Source organism: Rhinatrema bivittatum, chromosome 6 (genome assembly GCF_901001135.1).
Source record: "Rhinatrema bivittatum chromosome 6, aRhiBiv1.1, whole genome shotgun sequence".
In the NCBI taxonomy this organism is placed as follows: Eukaryota; Metazoa; Chordata; class Amphibia; order Gymnophiona; family Rhinatrematidae; genus Rhinatrema; species Rhinatrema bivittatum.
This window is the reverse complement of record NC_042620.1, coordinates 151,149,465-151,171,915: the sequence shown is the minus strand read 5'-3', so window position 1 is coordinate 151,171,915 and position 22,451 is coordinate 151,149,465. Positions and strand designations below refer to the sequence as shown.

General features: G+C 42.8%; 1 protein-coding gene across 1 annotated transcript in view; it reads right to left on the bottom strand.

Moving 5' to 3' along the window:
* Nucleotides 1-22,451, bottom strand: part of DNAH7 (dynein axonemal heavy chain 7) — a 724,465-nt gene that overhangs the window by 440,073 nt on the left and 261,941 nt on the right. The window contains 3 exon segments of the mRNA XM_029606081.1: nucleotides 61-201; nucleotides 17,757-17,955; nucleotides 19,884-20,077. Coding sequence (XP_029461941.1) covers nucleotides 61-201; nucleotides 17,757-17,955; nucleotides 19,884-20,077 — 534 coding nt within the window.

The window sequence follows — 22,451 nt, the reverse complement described above, 5'->3', positions numbered from 1 at the left end:
TAGTTCTTACAAAAGTTTTTCACCAATTAATTTTTGTATACATATTGGAGATCTACCTACCTGCTGACCTTTTCGAATTGATACTTGTACCTCCTCTGTCCAGAAAATCTGAGTTACACAGAGGACTGTCTGCCCAGGCCATTCTTTCACCCAGTTATTACGATCAGTTCGTGGATAGGCCTCAATTGCCTCTCCAATAACCTTGTGAAAAAAAATATAGGCTATTTAGTTTGCTTTTCGTTAATGAAAATGTTACACAGAAAGGAAATATTGACAGAGAAGATATATTTGATGCTTTGTTTAATTTATAAATATGTTTAAGTATCATAATGAGTAGTTTAATAAACCAAGAAAATCCATATTCAAAACCATTTAGCCAAATTACTTACAGATTATCCTGACAAATGACAAGTATTTGAATACTGAGCCACTTGTCTGGCTAGATTATATAAGGATAAGTTATAACCAGTTCAAATCTAGCCAGATAAAAAGAGGCATTCTGGGATGGAGTAAAGTTATCCAGCTAACAGCTGATTTTTAGTTATAACCAGCTAAGTTATCCGGATAACTTTAGACCTTCTTCAGAGCAGGTCTAAAATTATCTAGCCTTGTGTAGTGGATAACTTGCTACTTAACCATATATTTTCAAAGATATACTGTTAAGTAACCACTCTATTTAAAAAAAAAAAAGTGCTTTGCAGATCTTTGGCCTGATTTCCAATGTGTTTTAACTGGCCCTGCTGGGCTGAGAAGCCCCTACCCCACCAAGTCCTCACCAAAGACTTAACTTTTTTTTTTATGGGTTCACAAATCGCCCCTCCCACTCCCTCCTTCCGTTTTGTTTTTCAGAATAGGCTCCCTCCTACTTCATCTCCTCACCTTCTACCCACCCGCAACTTCAATAACATGTTACCCCCATATTCCCCCAGACCTGGAAAACCCCTATGAGGAGCAAGGTACCTCTTACCCATTTTTATTGCTGTTCTAATAAGAACCAGTGGCTAATACAAGGCCCATGTAGCCAAATTTCCCCATCCCTAGCCACCACCCCACCTCCCCTCTACTGGGTTCTAGTTGTCTGTTCCCTGCCCCCTATACCCTAACACATCAAAGACCCATGGGTGAATGCCTAACCCCCAACTCTAGCCCAATAGGATAGGTGGGAAGAATCAACTTGGAGGAAAGGGATAGAGGGAAGGTGACCCAAAGGAGACTAGAATCAGCATTGGGAGAATTGGTGGGGCATCAGCCCATGGGGCCTTGATGTCTCAGTGCAGGAGGGATTGTCCTCTTTAGCCATTGGAGGTGAGTAGAGTAGGAAGATCAGTATTTGAGGGCCTCCTGTGCCAGTGCAGGAGAGACTGGTGGCCTTGCAGTAGCCAGTGGCAGTTACACCAATGCATTACCAATGTGTTATTGATAGCGGTAAATCATCACCAAAACATGGTCCCACCAAAACAAGCTTGAGGTAACTTTGCAGAACAATGTGGGAAAGATTACAAAGTTACTATCTGTATTGTACCTGTATGTATAATTCAGTTGTCAGTGTTGCCAATAAAGCACCTTTTACACTAAACTTAGTAGAAAAAATGTTTTTTGATAATGATGAAAACATTTTATCATTCCAGAAATGATTGATACATTAGAATGGTTGTAGAATAATCTGAATAATTCATCATTCTTGTTCATTTTATCAACATACTAAGCAAAATTACATGATTTAAATATTTTCTCAAGAGATTACTGCTCATATGCATCTCTACAAACAATTAAATACGCTGCCTTGTGAAGAAAAGACCTATAAAATGTTAGCATTTTCAGAAATTTGTTCACATGTAGCAAGATATATATATATCATTTTATTTTTCATGTTCATTTGGAATCTATCATATAAGTGTAATTTTTCAATATGGCAAGTAAATTCAAAAGCATGCGCATACTTTTCAGTCTGTGCAAGCAAAATGTACTTGTGTACATTGTTCTGAACATAAAAGTATACACATATATTGAAGCAGTGTTGAACGATGGTGTAAAGTATATACATTAGCACCATGCCTACAACACATTTTTTTTAAATTCTGAGGGCAATTTTTAAATTAAATGTGGAGCTTGTATTCCCATGGTTACTCAAGTATATTTTCAAAGGGAAACCCCATGCAAAGGTTTCCTTTGAAGATCCAGCCGACAGTGCACAGTAGTTACTTATTACCTGTATACATTTGCATCTGCTTTGAAGCAGATGCAAATGTACCTGCAGAAAGTATGCATGGGGTTCCCACCCCTGATCAAACCCTGCCCCTTTTTTGATACGGGTAAAGCAAGGTACCTACGCTGTGATCAGCATGGGTACGTTTGTCTATAGTGAAAGGGGCAAATTTAGTAGCACTTTTTATACAGGTAAGCATCTGTTTACCCTTACACAAACCTTTCAAAATTCTCCCCTAATTGTATACATATAGGGGTGAATTTTAAAAGATTTGCTTGTGTTAAAAGGTCCACATACATAAGTATCTGAGCCGAGCACGAGCAACTCGTATTTTAAAACGGCCAAATTATGCGCATATATGGACATGCATGAGCAACCCAATATGTGGGAAAAAGGGGCAGAGTCAGGGTATGTCAGGGGAATTCCGGACTAGGGACAACATTTATGTGTGTAAATCCATATTTTAAATACGGCAGTCATAGCATGCAGCGTGCTGATAGACTCACATATTTACTTCTGCTCTTGATGAAGTGTAAGTCTTCATAAAACTCATTTTAGGATAAAAACCATTGGGTGAGGGGTCTGGGTAAACAGAAAGGAGTGCAGGCTGAAGAAACAGAGGGGTCTGGATGACCACGAGGGGGAATTGGCAACCTGATGGACCAACTGATTAAACTAGGAATGTCCTTCACACAAAAATTTCATTTGCTCGAGTAACCCTTAAAATTAGGAGCACACGTACATGTGGTAGGTGTATTTAAAATCATATTTATTTATTTATTTATTTGATGAGTTTTATATACCGTTATTCGGTTGAGCCATCATAACGGTTTACAAAAGTATACAATATCTTGAAACTGAGCATTAGTAAGAACAGTAAACATATTCTTAACAAATGTGTAGTAGTATAGAGACATTTGAACCATTGAACAGTATTAGCAAATGGATATCAAGTCCAGAATGAGATAAAATTAGGGTAGAGGGGGAGGGAAGTAGGAATAGGGGAATAGGGGTGAAATATCGGGTAAGCAATTGGGGGTTCAGTTGAAAGAATGATTAGATGGTTGAAAGTCAGTGAGGAACTTGCGGAATAATATAGTTTTTAAGTCCTTTTTGAATGTTTTTAGGTCGTGTTGAATTCGTAAGAATTGCATGCACGATTTATAATTCCTGCTTATGTGCATTCGCACCCACATACGCACATGTATTGGTGCCCATGCACTTGTTTAAAAGTCATAAATGCAAATCTTAAAAGCCCTGTGTGTGCCAAAACCGGAAAATATGTGCACAAGTTGGGCCAGCAGTTGCCGAGTGGATAGTAAAAGCTGTCAATGGATGTGCATATCTCCCACTATGTGCACAAGTGAAAAGTTTCTTTTTTTTTTTTTTAATTGAAATTTCAAATTTTAAACAGAAATAAGATAATTCATTCTTATCCATGAAATCATATTATAGCGGAACATAATACCATATTATCCTTAAAAAGAAATCTAGTGAAGTAAAAAACTTGAGAACAAAGGGTTGCAAACATCAAAATAGGAGCATTTACCTAAATGGAAATACATATATAGCAAATACTTGATGCTAGCTCATCCCACTATAAAAAATGTTCCCCCCCCCTAATTGCACAGCTTCTTAAGAGTGTGTGTCCAAATATGTTCGCAGTTGTTCAGGCTAGGTGAAAACATATCTATTATTTAAATGTTTTATTAAACATCTACAAGGATATCTTAGATGGAATTGTGCACCTCTTGATAATACTTCCGGTCGCATTACTATAAACGTTTTTCGTCTTAACTGAGTTGGGCAGGCTATATCTGGAAAAATCCTTATAGATTGCCCATAAAAATTATACTTCTGATATTTAAAATGCAGTCTTAACACTGGATCTCTATCTATTTGTGACGCAAATTGTACCAACAATGTTGCTGTGGTGTTAATTTTTGACTCAAAGGATTTTTCCAAAAAATCTGTCAGATTTAACTCCTCTGATATCTCTCCATTCTTTTCATTTTCCCCTCCCTCTGTTTGTGGTAAATAATAAAGTTTATTTAATTTAGGTAAATTGACCTCAGAATATTTCAGAATGTTCTTTAAATAACTATAAAATAGATCTAAAGGTGTTATTAGATTATTTTTTGGGAAATTCAATAGTCTAAGATTAGACTTCTTCATCTGATTTTCCAATATCTCAATTTTACTTTCATGTTCTTCTTCTGATTTGATTAAATTTAACTGGACTTTTTGAACTTCCCCCAATTGTATATCCATTATATTAACATTTTTTTCCAAGGAGTCTACTTTTTCTTGTACTTGGTTATTCTGTTTCAAAGCTTCCTAGACTGTATTAGCTAATTTATTAATTGATTTTTGCATTTTAATGATCATAGATCCTAATTCATCCATTGAAAATTTTTTTGGAACAATAATAGAGATTTTCTCGTTACTACCCACACACATAATTGAACATCACTTCCTTTTAACTGTTGCAATGTCCCTCCAGTTTTCTCTGCATTCTGGGAAAAAGAGTCTTGTAAAGAAGCATTCACATCCACTTCAGATTCTGCAGATGGAGGGATCAGTTTCTCTGGGGCACCCGGGGTCAACGACAAGTGAAAAGTTTCTAAAAAGGAGCAGGCATGGTGTGGGCATGACGGGGCCTGGCCAAGAAATGTGCAGTGTCGTCCTTTCCGACTTTCCACAGATTGAGAGTAGGTTGTAATATTCCCCAACACAGCCAATGCTTCATAAATAATTCTCCTCTGCAGGATTCTTCTATATTTATTTTTATTTATTTTTATTTAGAATCTTTTTTATACCGAAGTATAGCTGAGTGCCTTCACTCCGGTTTACAGAGAACGAAAACAACTTCATACATAGAACAAGTTATAATGCAAGTACAACTAAGTGGATAGTTAACATCTCGGCAGAGGCAGAGTATAACATATTAGCAGGAAACAATTTACAAATCAATTTAGATGATTCTTAGTAAGGAAGGTATGAGATAACAGTTAGAGACAAAGGAAATACAGATTAGTCTGTGAATGATTGTCTAAACAACCATGTTTTGAGTTCTTTTTTGAATGATTTGGAGTCTCTGATAGAACTTAGGTAAAGTGGAATAGAGTTCCATTCTTTAGGACCTGCTATGGAGAAGGCTCTGTTTCTAGTAATAGATAGTTTTGCAGATGATAGGGGGGGAATGATTAATTGCAATTTGTCAGTAGTCCTTGTAGAACGGAGTGATTTGTGAATTGCAATCATATTATCTAGGGAAGAAATGTTGTCTTTGTAAATTTCGTTGTGCAGAATGGCTAGAGTCTTGTATTTAATTCTTTGTGAAATTGGTAGCCAATGTAGGTTTTTTAGGGTTGGTGATATGTGATCATGTTTCCTCCTGCCAGTGAGTACTCGTGCAGTGGCATTCTGCAGTAATTGCAACGGTTTCATGCGAAAACAGGGCTTTTCGCATGCGATAAGCCCTTAACGCATGCGAAAACGCCTTACCGCATTTTGAAAAATGACCCCCTTAGTTTGTTGTCCAAGTCTCTAGTTATTTTGTTAGTTAAATTTATCAGAAGGGTTTCAGTACTGCGATGCTTTCTGAAGCCGTGTTGTGCAGGGTGAAGAATATTGTTGCTCTCAAGATGTTCATTTAGTTGAAGCAGGGCGGCTTTTTCAGTCAACTTGGCAAGTAAAGGAAGGTTGGAGATTGGGCGATAATTATTCAGATCTTTAGGATCTAGGTTCTTTTTCTTTGGGATAGGAGTAATAGTAGCAGTTTTTAGGTTGGTTGGGAGAAGGCCCTCTTCGAGTGACTTGTTTATAATTGCAGCCAACGTAGGAGAAATAATAAGGAAGGCGGTACGGGCTTGTCCCGGCCCGACGCAGATAACATGGGCTTGAGCAGCTGTGAGTAAGGGATAGGATTAGCAAAGGCAGGTGGGGGTGGGGGAAAAAAGGGGAGTTAGGTAACCAATAGCAGCATCAGCAATTTGAATGCTGTTATGCTATTGGTCAGTAGTTAAACAATAGGCTGGAGCAGAGCTCAGAACGGCAGTTGGGAATTCAACAGCAAGCAGAGGGCAGGTTTTTGCTTTGCTGCGCTGGGGATTTTCCAACTGTCATTTGCGCGGTTTCGCTGTCTTTTAGTTAGTTATTTAGCAAAATGAAGAGAGCCAAAAACAAACCGGAGGTGGCTGCAGCGGGTGGAATTTCATCCCGTTCCTCAGCGAGGTCGTCAGGGGTTGGCAGGTGACGGTCTCTACAGATCTGCAGGCCTCATTTGGTGAGTGGCTTCGGCCGCATGCTTACCCTCGCTGGTGCCATGGCGGGGTGAGTGATGGGGGGGTGCCTAAAGTCGGCGGGGGGGGGGGAAATGCTCGTGTAGTTTGGGGCTGCTACACGGGAAGGCCTAAAGAGCAAGAGGGGGCCGATGCTCAGGCCGCAGGCTTACCCTCGCTGGTGCCATGGCGGGGTGAGTGATGGGGGGGGGGGGTACCTAAAGTCGGCTTACCATTGAGACGCGGTGGTAAGCGAAAGAGGGGCATGGGGGCGGTGGAGGTTTGGGGGAATTAACTTTGGAATTTTGTATAATTTGCTGGCTCGGGTTATGTTTTAATAAACTGCGGCCATTATTTAATGCCACATTGTTGTTATGTGCATTTTGTTCAGGGAGAGAGGGGCAAGTATGTGTATGTATGCACGAACAGCTAGTATCAAGTCCCTATGTTATGTGATATTTCCTTTAGAATTCGGGTAGGAATCGTATCAAGATCATGTCGAGCAGGATTTTTTTGAAGCATTTTTTCTAATTTAATGCTGGAAATTGGTTCAAAGTTAGACCAAGTAGGTGTTAAAGATGTATTGTGAGGTGCTTCATAAGTAGGAATGTTGTTAAAAGAGTCTGAGATTTTGTCAATTTTATTTTTAAAGAATTTTGCCAGGTCTTGGCTTAGATTATTTGCGTTGGAGGAAGGGATGCTTTTGTTGTTGTTTTCTGTTAGGTTCTTTACGATGTTGAAGAGGGAGTTGGCTTTGTTTGTGGTGTTTTTGATCTTTAGACTATAGTATTCATGTTTGGCATTTAGTATTGCTTTCTTGTAATCTGCGAGTTTTGTGTGATATCTTTGAAGTGTTACTTGGCATTTGTTTTTGCGCCATTCTTTTTCTAGTTTTCTGAGGGTAGATTTCAAAGTCGAGAGATCAGAGTTGAACCAAAGGTTGCTTTTAGCTCTATTAAGTGTGATAAGTTTTGTTTTCTCTGGATTTATGTTATTTGCAGTTTGTTTTAGGGATGTGAATCGTTTTTTGACGATTTAAAATATCGTCCGATATATTTTAAATCGTCAAAAATCGTTAGGGCCACGATACAATACCAATTCCCCCGATTTATCGTCAAAAAATTGTAAATCGGGGGAAGGGGGAGGGCAGGAAAACCGGCACACTAAAACCCTCTAAAACCCACCCCCGACCCTTTAAATTAAATCCCCCACCCTCCCGAACCCCCCCCCCCAAATGCCTTAAATTACCTGGGGGTCCAGCGGCACACTAAAACACCCTAAAACCCACCACCGGCACACTAAAACCCCCTAAAACCCACCCCCGACCCTTTAAATTAAATCCCCCACCCTCCCCAAAGGCCTTAAATTACCTGGGGGTCCAGCGGCACACTAAAACCCCCTAAAACCCACCCCCGGCACACTAAAACCCACCCCGACCCTTTAAATTAAATCCCCCACCCCAAATGCCTTAAATTTCCTGGGGGTCCGTAGTGGCGGTCCGTAGCTTAAATTACCCCCGGGTCCGTAGCTAAATCGGGGGAAGGGGGAGAGCAGGAAATCCGGCACACTAAATCGTGGTGTCTTCAGCCGGCGCCATTTTGCAAAATGGCCACCGCAAAATGGCGGCGGCCATAGACCAATACGATTCGACGCAGGAGGTTGTTCCGGACCCCCGCTGGACTTTTGGCAAGTCTTGTGGGGGTCAGGAGGCCCCCCCAAGCTGGCCAAAAGTTCCTGGGGGTCCAGCGGGGGCCCGGGAGCGATCTCCTGCCGCGAATCGTTTCCGTACGGAAAATGGCGCCGGCAGGAGATTGACTGCAGGAGGTCTTTCAGCGAGGGTTCCGGAACCCCGCTGAACGACCTCCTGCAGTCGATCTCCTGCCGGCGCCATTTTCCGTACGGAAAATGGTGCTGGCCATACGCGTATGGCCGGCGCCATTTTCCGTACGGAAACGATTCGCGGCAGGAGATCGCTCCAGGGCCCCCGCTGGACCCCCAGGAACTTTTGGCCAGCTTGGGGGGGCCTCCTGACCCCCACAAGACTTGCCAAAAGTCCAGCGGGGGTCCGGACCGACCTCCTGCGTCGAATCGTATTGGTCTATGGCCGCTGCCATTTTGCGGCGGCCATTTTGCAAAATGGCGCCGGCTGAAGACACCACGATTTAGTGTGCCGGATTTCCTGCTCTCCCCTTCCCCCGATTTAGCTACGGACCCGGGGGTAATTTAAGCTACGGACCGCCGCTACGGACCCCCAGGTAATTTAAGGCATTTGGGGTGGGGGATTTAATTTAAAGGGTCGGGGTGGATTTTAGTGTGCCGGGGGTGGGTTTTAGGGGGTTTTAGTGTGCCGCTGGACCCCCAGGTAATTTAAGGCATTTGGGGAGGGTGGGGGATTTAATTTAAAGGGTCGGGGGTGGGTTTTAGGGGGGTTTAGTGTGCCGGTTCACGATTTTAACGATTTTAATGATACTCTAAACACCCAAACGGCGACGATACGATTCCCTCCCCCTCCCAGCCGAAATCGATCGTTAAGACGATCGAGGACACGATTCACATCTCTAGTTTGTTTTGTAAGATGAAACCAAGACTGGGTTGCATTATGAATATTTGATAAGTCCAGATTAATAAATTGTTTTCCTAGTTCTTGTTTGAGTGAATTAAGTTGGAAGGGGGGTCTGTATTTGAAGGACAATGGTGTGTTGAATTCAGGTATTTTGTTGGTGTTGATTTGAGCATGGCATTTAATAAGGTGGTGATCAGACCAAGGAACAGGTTTAATAGATGTTATGGGATCAGAAATGTATTGGTTGGTGAAAATTAGATCTAGTATGTTACCTGTTTTGTGAGTGGGGTTGTTTATAATTTGGTTCATGTTAAGGCTGGAAAGCATGTCGAGTAGATAAAAAAAAAAAAAAAAAAAACCCTCAAAACACAGCCCGTGCTTGAGCAGATGCATTCATCCTTCAGGGAGCTTAAAGACTGGGAATCAAATACTTCCAATAACATCTACCATAACATTCCAGTTTATGGAAGGCCTTCTGAAAATAGGTCTGGCCTTCTCAAAAGTCAAAATCACAGTTCATGTAGAGAATCAACTTGCTTTTGCCACCAGGCTTAACCCTGTCTGTATTAAGCTCAGTCTCTGGCTTCTGCCACTGGGTTTAACCCTGTCTGTTTTAAGCACAGTCTCTGGCTAAGACCAGAAGAGTCTTTTCAAGCACTGCTTCTGATGCTTGTGCGCTTGGTTTGAGGGAAACCAAGCCCTTACTGCTACCACCCACCGTAGCTTGTAGAGGGAGACATATAGAAACATAGAAACATAGAAATGACGGCAGAAGAAGACCAAATGGCCCATCCAGTCTGCCCAGCAAGCTTCCCTCATTTTTTCTCTCATACTTATCTGTTTCTCTTAGCTCTTGGTTCTAATTCCCTTCTACCCCCGCCATTAATGTAGAGAGCGGTGATGGAGCTGCATCCAAGTGAAATATCTAGCTTGATTAGTTAGAGGTAGTAGGGGTAGTAACCGCCGCAATAAGCAAGCTACACCCATGCTTATTTGTTTTTACCCAGATTATGTTATACAGCCCTTATTGGTTGTTTATCTTCTCCCCTGCCGTTGAAGCAGGGAGCTATGCTGGATATGCGTGAGGTATCAGTTTTTTTCTTCTCCCCTGCCGTTGAAGCAGAGAGCTATGCTGGATATGCATCGAAAGTGAAGTATCAGGCACATTTGGTTTGGGGTAGTAACCGCCGTAACAAGCCAGCTACTCCCCGCTTTGTGAGTGTGAATCCTTTTTTCTTCTCCCCTGCCGTTGAAGTTATGCTGGATATGCGTGAAGTATCAGTTTTTCTTTTCCCCTGCCGTTGAAGCAGAGAGCTATGCTGGATATGCATCGAAAGTGAAGTATCAGGCACATTTGGTTTGGGGTAGTAACCACCGTAACAAGCCAGCTACTTCCCGCTTTGTGAGTGTGAATCCTTTTTTCTTCTCCCCTGCCGTTGAAGTTATGCTGGATATGCGTGAAGTATCAGTTTTTCTTCTCCCCTGCCGTTTAAGCAGAGAGCTCTGCTGGATGTGTGAAGTAACAGTTTTTCTTCTCCCCTGCTGTTGAAGCAGAGAACTATGCTGGATATGCATTGAAAGTGAAGTATAAGAATGGAGTGATCAAGCTAGTTGAAAGGCATCAGGAATAGAGGAAGGTGGAGGTAGTAATTTGGATATTTGGTTTGGGGTAGTAACCGCCGTAACAAGCCAGCTACTCCCGTCTTTGTGAGTGCAAATCCTTTTTTCCAAATTTCCTCTTGCTGTTGAAGCTTAGAGTGATGTTGGAGTCACAGTAACCATGTGTATGTTTATTGAATAAGGGTATTGTCTCCAGGCAGTAGCCATCATTCTGGCGAGTCACCTACTCTTCATTGGCGGCCTCTACTAACACCCACAGTAGTTCCTTCTACTGGACTCTAACCTGTATGGTATTAGCAATCAGGTCTCCTAGAGGGGGTTTCCACCATTCATCTCCCACCTCCATCGGCATTGGCTCCGGTCCTGCCTCTAGCTCTGGCTCTGGATTCTCCAACACATCTACCTCCATCTCCCCCATGTCTCCCTCTGCCTCTAGTAATCCTCCTTCCTTTTCCTGCTGGACCCTTCTGCAGGCCACTTCCCTTTCTCATCCCAATCCACTTGGGTGTCCCCTTCCCCTTGCTAGGATGAAGGCTGTGAAGTCCCTCCCTCTTTGTTCTCCAATCCTACCCCTTCCCCAGTTCTCAGTGAAATAAATTTTCTCCTAACCTGGGGCTTTTCTGATTTTGAAGGTTACACCCAGGTTTTCTTTCTTGCCCAAATTCCCCCACTGGTTTCCTCACCCAACCTCTCCTGGGATATATAGTGACCATCACAGCACGTAAATACTTATGCATCCTTGCATGTTCCAGGGTCCCCTGGTGTAAATTTACTTCTGCTATGGATGGCGTATAAGTATGAAACAAAAGAATCTATGCTAGTCAGTGGAGTTTTAAGGGGGCTAACAGGGGGAATGGAAGCTATTAAACTAGGGGGATTTAGAAATCCTATCCCTTAACAGGGTAAACTGGAAATGAACTGGGAAAAGAAGCTATGGCGTCAGTGTGCGTCCAGTGCAAAATTCCCCCACTTATGCAGTAGACATGGCATTTGCACGCACATGCGCATGTCCATTTAAAATTGCATGCACATGTACGCACATCCAGCCTATTTTATAATCACGCATATACACATGAATGTTAAAAAAATGGACGTGTATGTGCACGCGGGTCAACAAATGCATGCGCATTTGTGCCTGCGCAACTATTTGAAAGTTACCATCATAGTTTCAAACCATGCCCATAGATAGATAGATAGATAGATATACACACATAGTTCCATCAAACCAACTGTTTTGAGGCAAGATGGAAAGATCTCACAGATTTGAAAAAGAGCAATGTCACCTTGGAACAACATCACATCCAATAATTTCTGGAAGTAAATGATTTCTGCTGGCAGAAACAGCTTTAGGAGTAAGTGGCAATCAAAGCAGTGCTTTTTAGCTTTGACAACTGACAGGAACGAAAATTTAGCCTGAAGAATAGATTGTAAATTTACTCCTTTCTGTTAACTCCCTAGTTGTTACAAATCCGGAAGTGGACCCCTGTTCCAAGGTAAGGTTAGCACTGCCAAAGAGGGAGTTAACCCTCTCTGGTCCCTACCGTCAGAGGGCAAGGCTTGAAGGTTCGCCAGTCGAGTACAAGACTTCGCCCTGGAAGTTCACGGTTCCCCCAGGAGGAGCCCGAAGGAACCCGGCCGCTGGGACTTAGGAGACTCCCTCGGGACTGAAGATTGGTCTGGATGCAGGTGCCTCCTGCAAGCCATAGATTCCAGACAGCTGGCGCCTCCAGCAGGTTGAGTCAGTACAGGAGTCGAAGCCGAAGAGTAGTCGAAAGCCGTTCCGAGGGTCGAAGCGAGGAGAAGGGTCCGCAGCCAGTCCAGAAGCAAGCCAGGAAAAGGATCCACAGCCAGTCCAGAAGCAAGCCAGGAGAAGGATCCGCAGCCAGTCCAGTAGTAAGCCAGGAGAAGGGTCCGCAGCCAGTCCAAGGTCAAGCCAAATGAAGAACGAAAGCCGGTCCAGGGGTCAGAAGCCAAGAATCAATCCAACAAGGAAGAAGAACAGAAGCAGGACGAAGACCAGGAACGGAGACCAGGAACACCAGCGTAGAATCCAGAACCAGAAGCCAATACCAAGGCAAGGTCTGAGAAGCAGACCTTGCCTTAAATACCTAACAAGAGGGAGGAGTCTCAGAAGGGAGCCATGACCATTTCCTGTTGTGGCCCCTTTAAATCTTGTCTTCAGCCGCGCGCGTGGCTCTAAGGCAGCCAGGAAGGGGGAGGAGTCAGCTCAGCCCTGCTGGGCTCCGCGGCCGGCCTGGGCAGCGGCCAAGGCCGCAGGAAGAATGCTGGAGGAGGCTCCCTGCTCTTGCAGGAGCCTCCGGGCCCACCCGACGCCGCGGGTGAGTACGCATAAGAAAGAAGATTTAGAATTAAATATTGTGATGAACTGCAGGCTGTCTTACGGGAAGAAAGCCCGGTCCAGATCACCTCTGGGAGGGCCTGGAGTAGAGCCAGACAGCCGAAGCTGCCTGCGAGCCAAACAAAAACTATACGTCCCAGGTTCTTTGAGCCTCAGCTGAACCAATGGGGACAGGAGAGGCTTGATTATGCAGCTGAGCAGGGCACCAGGGAAAGGCATACACCTGTCCCAATGATTACGGATGAGGGGGAGCTGGAAGAAAAGCTTAGCTCCTCAGACGAGGAGGAGGCTATGGAGTTGGAGGTCTCTGCAGAGGAAGCTCAGGACATCAACATGGAAACAGAGTAAGTGAAGGATTACTCTAAAGTGTGTGGGACTGTTCTGTTTAAGCCTGGAGTCAGGTTGTGCTTTTAAGTTAAGGACTGGGAGGACCATGGCCTGCAGCACATCTGAGGGGAGTTGGGGCGAGTTGTGCTACTCCCAAGCAGGGATGTTTTTGTGCTGGCAGGAAGCCAGGCATTTGTGTTCTTGCCCCGAGGAACCGAGAGCACTGGGACAGTGTTGGGGGTGAATTTGCATTTGGGAACTATAAAAGGCTGCTTTCGGATACAAACTTGCTTGTGTTTACTTTGCGGGGAGTTTGCTTGGACTTGCTGCATGGATGTTACAGCCTGGGCTTAAAGCGTGGGAGCACCTTGAGACCACGTCAGGGTCGGAGGACTTCATTCGGGTACCAAGTCCTGCAGGGTGCAACAACCTCGCAGGAGGTAGATCCAGGGGTCAGTGGAAGCCAGAGGGTGTCTTCAACCCGTGATCCTTCACAATATCCATCAATGAACCTGAAATCCAAACTAAGGCCTAGAATGCCCCTACATTATCTGGCTTAATTTAAGCCAGATAATTAGATGTCCAGCTAAAATTTAAGAACATAAGAACATGCCATACTGGGTCAGACCAAGGGTCCATCAAGCCCAGAATCCTGTTTCCAACAGTGGCCAATCCAGGCCACAAGAACCTGGCAAGTACCCAAAAACTAAGTCTATTCCATGTTACCGTTGCTAGTAATAGCAGTGGCTATTTTCTAAGTCAACTCAATTAATAGACTTCTCCTCCAAGAACTTATCCAATCCTTTTTTAAACACAGCTATACTAACTGCACTAACCACATCCTCTGGCAACAAATTCCAGAGTTTAATTGTGCGCTAAGTGAAAAAGAACTTTCTCCGATTTTTAAATGTGCCACACGCTAACTTCATGAAGTGCCCCCTAGTCTTTCTATTATCCGAAAGAGTAAATAACCGATTAACATCTACCCGTTCTAGACCTCTCATGATTTTAAACACCTCTATCATATCCCCCCTCAGCCATCTCTTCTCTAAGCTGAAAAGGCCTAACCTCTTTAGTCTTTCCTCATAGGGGAGCTGTCCCATTCCCCTTATCATTTTGGTAGCCCTTCTCTGTACCTTCTCCATCGCAATTATATCTTTTTTGAGATTCGGCAACCAGAATTGTACACAGTATTCAAGGTGCGTTCTCACCATGGAGCGATACAGAGGCAGTATGACATTTTCTGTTTATTCACCATTCCCTTTCTAATAATTCCCAACATTCTGTTTGTTTTTTTGACTGCCGCAGCACACTGAACCGACGATTTCAATGTGTTATCCACTATGATGCCTAGATCTCTTTCTTGGTGTTGCGTTCGTGCCTGTTCTCGCCCTCGCTCCACCCTCTCTACCTTAGAGGCAATTCCCTTCGGGTCTGACGGACAGATGCTGTTGCGGCTTCTCCTCGCCGTACTTCCTGGAATCCCCGGGCTGGCCTGATGCTGCGGATCCGCCATGTTCCTGATGACATAAGGGCGCGCGCACTCCAGAGTTTGTACCGGCAAGAGCGCGAACCTTGGGAGCATCCCCCCGTAGTGACATCATCCACTTCCACTTTAAAAGGTCTTTGCTTGCAGCTACGAATCGAGTTAGCAAGGGGTTTGATTGTGGGGATCATTCCAACCCGCTTCATCCTCCGCTGCTCTGCCTCCACCACCTTACCTAGGGGTACCCACTCCTCGGGGGCCCCGCTCTCTCTTCTTGATTTCAGATTACTAAGACGGGATCCAGTACTCGCTCCTCGAGGGCCTATGTCCCTGAATGCTCAGAAGACTCCTTACTACCTGGAAGCAATCGCAGACGTGAACACAGTGAGTTCTATTCCAGATAGGAACCAGTACTCACTCCACGAGGGCCTATGTTCCTAATCTCCAAAGACTCTCTTCTATCTAAGACATTATCGCAGGTACGGAGATCGTGAGTCATTATTACAGATTGCATATAGGAACCGGTACTTGCTCCACGAGGGCTTATGTTCCTAAATCCTTTTTCAAACTCTCTTCTTTATCAGAAGTTATCATATACCTATATCTTGTGCATTGCTATTATAGATTGCAGATAGGAACCGGTACTCGCTCCACGAGGTCCTATGTTCCTAAAACCCTCCAAAGACATTCTTCTATTCCACAAGCCATCTTGTACACAGATGTTGTGAGTTCTCATTCCAGACTGCATGTAGGAACCAGCCCTCGCCTACGGCTCCTGTTCCTGAATATACTGAAGGCTCTCTGTTGCATAGAAGCCATTACAGATATCAACAATTGTGAGTGTATCATCTACTACTGGTTATGTATCCAGCATACCCTGTCTACTCACTACCTATAGTCTCTCTCTACAGCTCAGCAACCCAGAGACCACAGTTCCAGTACCTGAGGGACTTCAGCCCTGACGGGCACATCAGCTCACTACTGCCACCTCTGGTGGTTCTACTTCCTGTCTAATAAAGAACTGTGTTTGTCTCCATACTCCAGCCTAGCCAGTGGTTCCTCTCAGGATATCCTCTTGAGGGCGCTGTCATCTGCCATCGGCCCAGGGATTCACCAATTTACCTCAAGTGTTCATCCGTTACACTACTAGAGCGGAATTATACGACTGCCACTCTGTGGGAACCCAACCCACTACAGAACACTAACTCCGCCTACGGAGTATTACAATTGTTAGCTCTTCCCCTTGACAGGGTGATCCATAACACATTGCTAACTCCCTGGCGGACTTATTACAGATTGCCAAAGCCTCCCCGTGGCGGGATGATGTATTATAGATTCTAACTCTGCCCCTGGAGGTTCTGGATTTAAGATTTCTACCTAAGAGCCTAAATTTGGCTTCCAGAACCTCCCTCCCACATTTTCCTATGTCGTTGGTGCCCACATGTACCACGACAGCCGGCTCCTCCCCAGCACTGTCTAAAATCCTATCTAGGTGACGTGTGAGGTCCGCCACCTTCGCACCAGTTAGGCATGTTACCAGGCGATCCTGACGCCCACCAGCCACCCAGCTATCTACATTCCTAATAATCGAATCACCAACTATGATGGCCGACCTAACCCTTCCCTCCTGGGCAGTAGGCCTTGGGGAGATATCCTCGGTGTGAAAGAACAATGCATCACCTGGAGAGCAGGTCCTTGCTACAGGATCCTTTCCTGCTGCACCAGGTTGATGCTCTCCAATCATGAGACCTTTTTCCTCCAAGGAAGCACCAGGGCTGCTAGTCTGAAGTTGGGTCTTATTTATTTATTTATTTATTTATTTATTTATAGATTCTTTTATACCGCGGTACGTATAGATATACATCACCTCGGTTTACAGTGAAACAATAAATTAGCAACAGGTTTTACATATAACAGTTTAAACATTAAAACATTTAACAGCCACAGGCTTTACAGAAACATTGGGTTTCAAGGGAAAAAGGCCAACTTCATTAACTATAATAACCATAAAATATTAATATTCAAGGATTACGCAGGAGTAAATTAACTGTCCAAGGCAAAACCAAAGTCACATTAAAGTCAAAAAATCAGAAATTGAATGACAGTGTGGGGGTATGGATTAGCAGTAAGAAAAATACAAATGGAGAGGGGTCGAACCTGGAGAAGGTAAGAAATAATATGGGATAGCTGAATTTTAGGTTAGTTATAATTTTATGCCAATAGTTATAATTTTAGGTTAGTTATAATTCTTGGCTACTATGTCCCTAAAGGTCTCATCTATATACCTCTCTGTCTGCCTCAGCTCCTCCAGGTCTACCACTCTAGACTCCAGAGATCGGACTCATTCTCTGAGAGCCAGAAGCTCTTTGCATCGCATGCACATGTACAACTTCTCACCGGCGGGTAAAAAATCATACATGTGACACTCGATGCAAAAGACTGGGAAGCCCCCCTCTTGCTGCTGTGCTGCTGCCTTCATCTCAATTTTGTTCAGTTCCTAGTTAAGTTTTAGGTTGCTATGGGAGTAGGAATGTGTCTAATTAACGTCCTTTAAATGTATTAGTGAATTCACTATATGTCTGGTAGTGGCCTACAAGGGACTGATCAAACTCTCAATAAAATTTAGCCAGATAGGTATCCAAAATATTCAAAACTTGGCATTTAGCCTAATTACTTGTACATTATTCAGCGAAATGCCTCTGAATATGGACCTTTCAGTATCTAAACTTATCTTATTATGACTAAAGAAGAAGGTGCCGAACAGGCACAAAATTTGTTTGCTCAAATCATGCTCACTTTTAAAAATTGTTTCAGTGTTTTCCTTTCTATAGTTGATTTAGCAACATGAAATCTGTTGTTTTTGCAGATTATTTCCAATTTAAACATAAATGCACAATTGCTAAATAAATTACCTTGTGAACAGAATTTAACATGGCTCTTTCCAATTCAACCAACCACTTTTCCACTTGTCCTCTAGCTTTAGATGTTGAGATTGTTTCTGTGAGTTCCACCACTTCTCCCTCACTACTTTTCATATGAGTAATATCTAAAACATCTGTGAATTCAACTTGAGCAATTCCCTCAAAACACTTTTTCAAGTGAGGCTGCACCCTGCAGAAGAAAATATAGAAATGTATATTAAAAATTATTTACATTATCAATTGCAAAAGTTTAAAAACAATGGCTCCATTCTGAGCCAGTCTTTTCAAACCTCACTTTAAAAGTAACCATTTCCATAGCACTCTAGATACTTACATGTACATTTTGGATTCAGAGAGGACAAACTGACTTCTAATTTCCTTTGTGTTGCCTATATTAAGATTGTGTGAGAGTCTCTTAAACCATCACAGTCAAAGTACAAAATGTTTTTTATTTCTCAATTTCACAAAATCATGAAGACCCTCCCCCCAGCTCTTTAGCCCACCCCTTCACTTTTTAACTTTTGGATGTTTACAATCATTTACTAGGGGTGTGCATTCGTTTTGAACTTAAATGTAAAACGCAACTTATTTTTGTTTTTTAACTTAAAAAAGTGATGAGGCGAAAATGATCGGATTTCCAACTTATTCAACATAGCTATGTTGAATACGTTGGAAATCGCGATTGTTGATCCTAAATAAAAATTTAAACCCCTCACCCTCCTTAATCCCCCCCCCCCCCCAAGACTTACCAAAACTCCCTGGTAGTCCAGCGGGGAGTCAGGACGCCATTTCTGAACTCCTTTGCGAGGAGCACGTGATGTCGGCGTCACGTCGGAGTGACGCGGCGTCACGTGATTCCCCGCGCGTTCGCTCCGGGACCCTCGTTGCACCCAAAAGGAACGGCCAGCGCCATTTTGCAATACGGCAAATACGATTCGAGTGCAGGAGGTCGCTTCCGGACCCCCGCTGGACTTTTGGCAAGTCTTGTGAGGGTCAGGAGGCCCCCCCAAGCTGGCCAAAAGTCCCTGGGGGTCCAGCAGGGGTCCCGGAGCGATCTCCTGCGCTCGTGACGTTGGGGGACAGGAACCATTTCTATTAATGCACCCGTGGCCCGAGAGTGGAAGATCACACCGGGACCCCCCCACTGGACCTCAGGTAATTTAAGACATTTTGGGGGGGGTTCGGGAGGGTGGGGGATTTATTTTAAAGGGTCGGGGTAGGTTTTAGGGTTGTTTTAGTGTGCCGGTTTTCCCACCCTCCCCCTTCCTCCGATTTACGATTTTTGACGATAAATCGGGGGAATTCCTATTGTATATCACCTCTAATGATTTTTGACGATTTAAAATATATCGGACGATATTTTAAATCGTCAAAAAATGATTCACATCCCTAATGCCAATAGTAGGAGACCTACGGTTAATACCGTTTGAAAAATGAAGTCATAGACTACGTCTTAGATTTCTTTGCTTGTCTCTTGTATACCTGTTCGGGAGCATCTCTGCGGAGTGTCCAGCAGTAGTCAGCCAGCATGAATATTTCAAATGCTCACCCTTTCTGACTGGGCTTCATATAGTACACTGCTGACATCAGCTTACTCAGCTGCAGCATGGCAGTAGAACTGCATTGCATCAGAAAATGATGTAATAAACTCTGGATGATGTGTGCATGATGGTATTATGCAATATGATGCAATATTACATCATTCTAGGCTTATTTACAGTCCTACTGGATAAATTTACATGACTAAACATAGAAAGTGAACTATATTAAATATCTTCAAAACGAGAGCCAATAAAAACTTTTCATGGTCATATTTGTGTTCAGCACATCAAGATACTACAGAGTAGGACCTTTTTAGGTCAGTAACACTTTCATTGTTGCCCAGTGTAATCTACCTTTATGCATGCAACTGTTGGCCCCTTCTTCAGAACACTCCTGGCCCACCCCTTTTTTACGTGCACAAGTTTACTGATGGTGCCTGATATATGCATGTATGTTGCGGTTTTTAAAATTCCATTTCTCACGTTTATGCTATTTTACACGCATATATGTTATTTTTTTGCCTCTGCATCTTTTGAAAATTCATCTCAAAATTTTCAAGATTCTTAAAAGCATTACCTTGTAGGGTCTTTTGTCTCTGAAAGAATCTCAAGAAGCTCATCATTAGACAAAAAGAAGAATCTGGGGAAGAAGAGACGTTTCTTTTCCAGGTAGTCATTAAGACCCTTAAGAATTAGTTCTAGGAGTTCATTTGACTTTTTCAGTTTTTCCAACATTTTTTCTATAGATACCACTGCCAGAACATGCTTATCCTGAAAAAGAATAATAAATCGTTATTGTGTGCCTTGTTTGCCATCCTCAAAAGGAAGTGATCAACAAGGCACCTTCAGTGCACTTTGCCTAGAACTGTATTCAAATGCATAAAAATGTAAAGCACAGTTTTATAAATGTTTTGTTGGATTGCAGTTTTCCATTGCCTCATTACAAGAATTTCTTTGTGGTTGATCCAATAACAGAGACCACAACATCCCAAGTGTCCTATCTTTCCTGGGATTAACACAGCAACAAACATTTGGAGAGCAATTTTCCAATGTCATTTATTTGGATACATGGTTATTTACCCATATAAAAAGGATTTTTGAGAATTGCCCATCCTCTCCCCAGGTATAAGTATATGCATTGTTATACAATGCAAATACTTTTCCCCAAATGGTGCAGAGGCAAACCTGGGAGTGCGGGTAGGGCAGGGAATGCAACAACGTACATCGATTTGTAGGGAAGAAATGTTGGCCAAAAAGGCAGGTGCATACATTTTCCCTAGGCAATTCTCAAAAGGAAAGTCTGCACATATTTTCATTTTGAAAACTGGTACAAAGTCTACAGCTAAAAGTACCTGCGAACTTTGCAGTTACCTGCTGCAGACATTTGAAAATAATGGGCCCCATTCAGAACGAACTTTTCCCCATTCTGTGCCTATGGCAGTTGCTATAGCAGCTGCTGCAGACTTTTCCCCTTGCTGCAGAATCACAATAAACTGCCTTCACCCCCTTTAGTATCGATCACGCCTACCTACAATTGGCAGCTTCCTTCCATGGGCCCACTCTAGTCCATAGCGAACAGCTCACATCCATTGGTTTGCTCTGGCTCAGAGCAATCTGCTTACTTCTATGGAATCACTTTGACCTGCAGTGACCAGCAATTATCCCGCAGGTCTACTCCCATCCACAGTGGCCAGCTCCTCTTTAGCAATCCTACATCATTCAAAGAGGTTTTGACCAGAACACATCTTATCTTTTAATTCTCTTAGATATCTCAGCGGCATTTGATACTGTTAATCATGACGCTCTCCTCATAGGACTCCAAGAAATTGGCCTTGCAGATACAACTTTGGCCTGGTTTAGATCTTATCTTACGAATAGATCATTTACAGTCAAATTGGGAACAGAAGAATCCGATAGAGTGGACCTTAATACAGGAGTTCCTCAGGGCTCTTCCTTGTCCCCAACCCTGTTTAACATCTTTATGGCTCCTCTTTGTAGGTTCCTAGTGGGTCTTGGCCTAGTACATTTTTTATTCGCTGATGATGTCCAAATTTTATTACCTATTAAAGATTCTCTCCAGTCTACATTGAAACTATGGGACATTTACCACAAATCTATTTAACAGCTTCTCACACATATGTCATTAGCACTCAACAATACTAAAACTGAAATAGTGCTTATCACTAATAAAGTTACAGAAAAAATAGAGTCAGACATTTTAGCTTGTACTCCTTCTTCATACAACATTCGATGAGAAGCAAGAGACTTGGGCTGTGTTCTTGACACAGAGTTAAATATGAAAGCGTCAATAAAAGCTATCACGAGAGATGGCTTTTATAAACTACAAATTAAAAAAAAATGAAGCCGCTTTTACATGCAAACGATTTTTGGATTGTTTTGCAGGCCTTGATTTTACCGAAACTAGATTATTGTAACGCCCTATTATTAGGTGTGTCTATATCTACCATTCGACTTCTGCAGCTATTGCAAAATGCCGCAGCACGGCTTCTATCCAATACTAAGAAATTTGATCATGTTTCTCCTGTTTTAATGAATTTGCACTGGTTGCCAATACAGTTCCGAATTAAGTATAAATGTCTTACTCTAATTCATAAAGCTGTATATGGTAATAATACGGAATGGTTGAATGCATCACTTCACATTCATGTCCCAACCCGTAACTTGAGATCACTTGGGCAAGCCCTACTGACAATACCATCTCCAAAATTAGCCCATCTTGGTTCAGTGAGGGAAAGATCGCTGTCCCTGGCAGGGCCTATGATGTGGAATTCACTCCCTGTCAATATCCGCACAGAGGCAAATATTAATAGTTTTAGGAAACTGATAAAATCCTGGCTATTTGAACAGGCGTTCAATCAAGCTAACTGATATCTTCCAGATTTCCTGCCTGGACTATTCATTTATTTACTAATTTTAGTATATGAACACTATTTTATTGTTAAGTTATATTAGTTATTTTATCCTATTTTAGGTTGTTTAGTTTTATTAAAAATGTTATGCTACTGTAATTTATTAGGAGTTATTTAAGTTTAGTCCTATGAATAAGTAACAATTTTAATACTCTGATTAATATATGTTATTTCAGAGTTTTCTGGTTAAAGATAGAGAATTGTGTTTTAATATA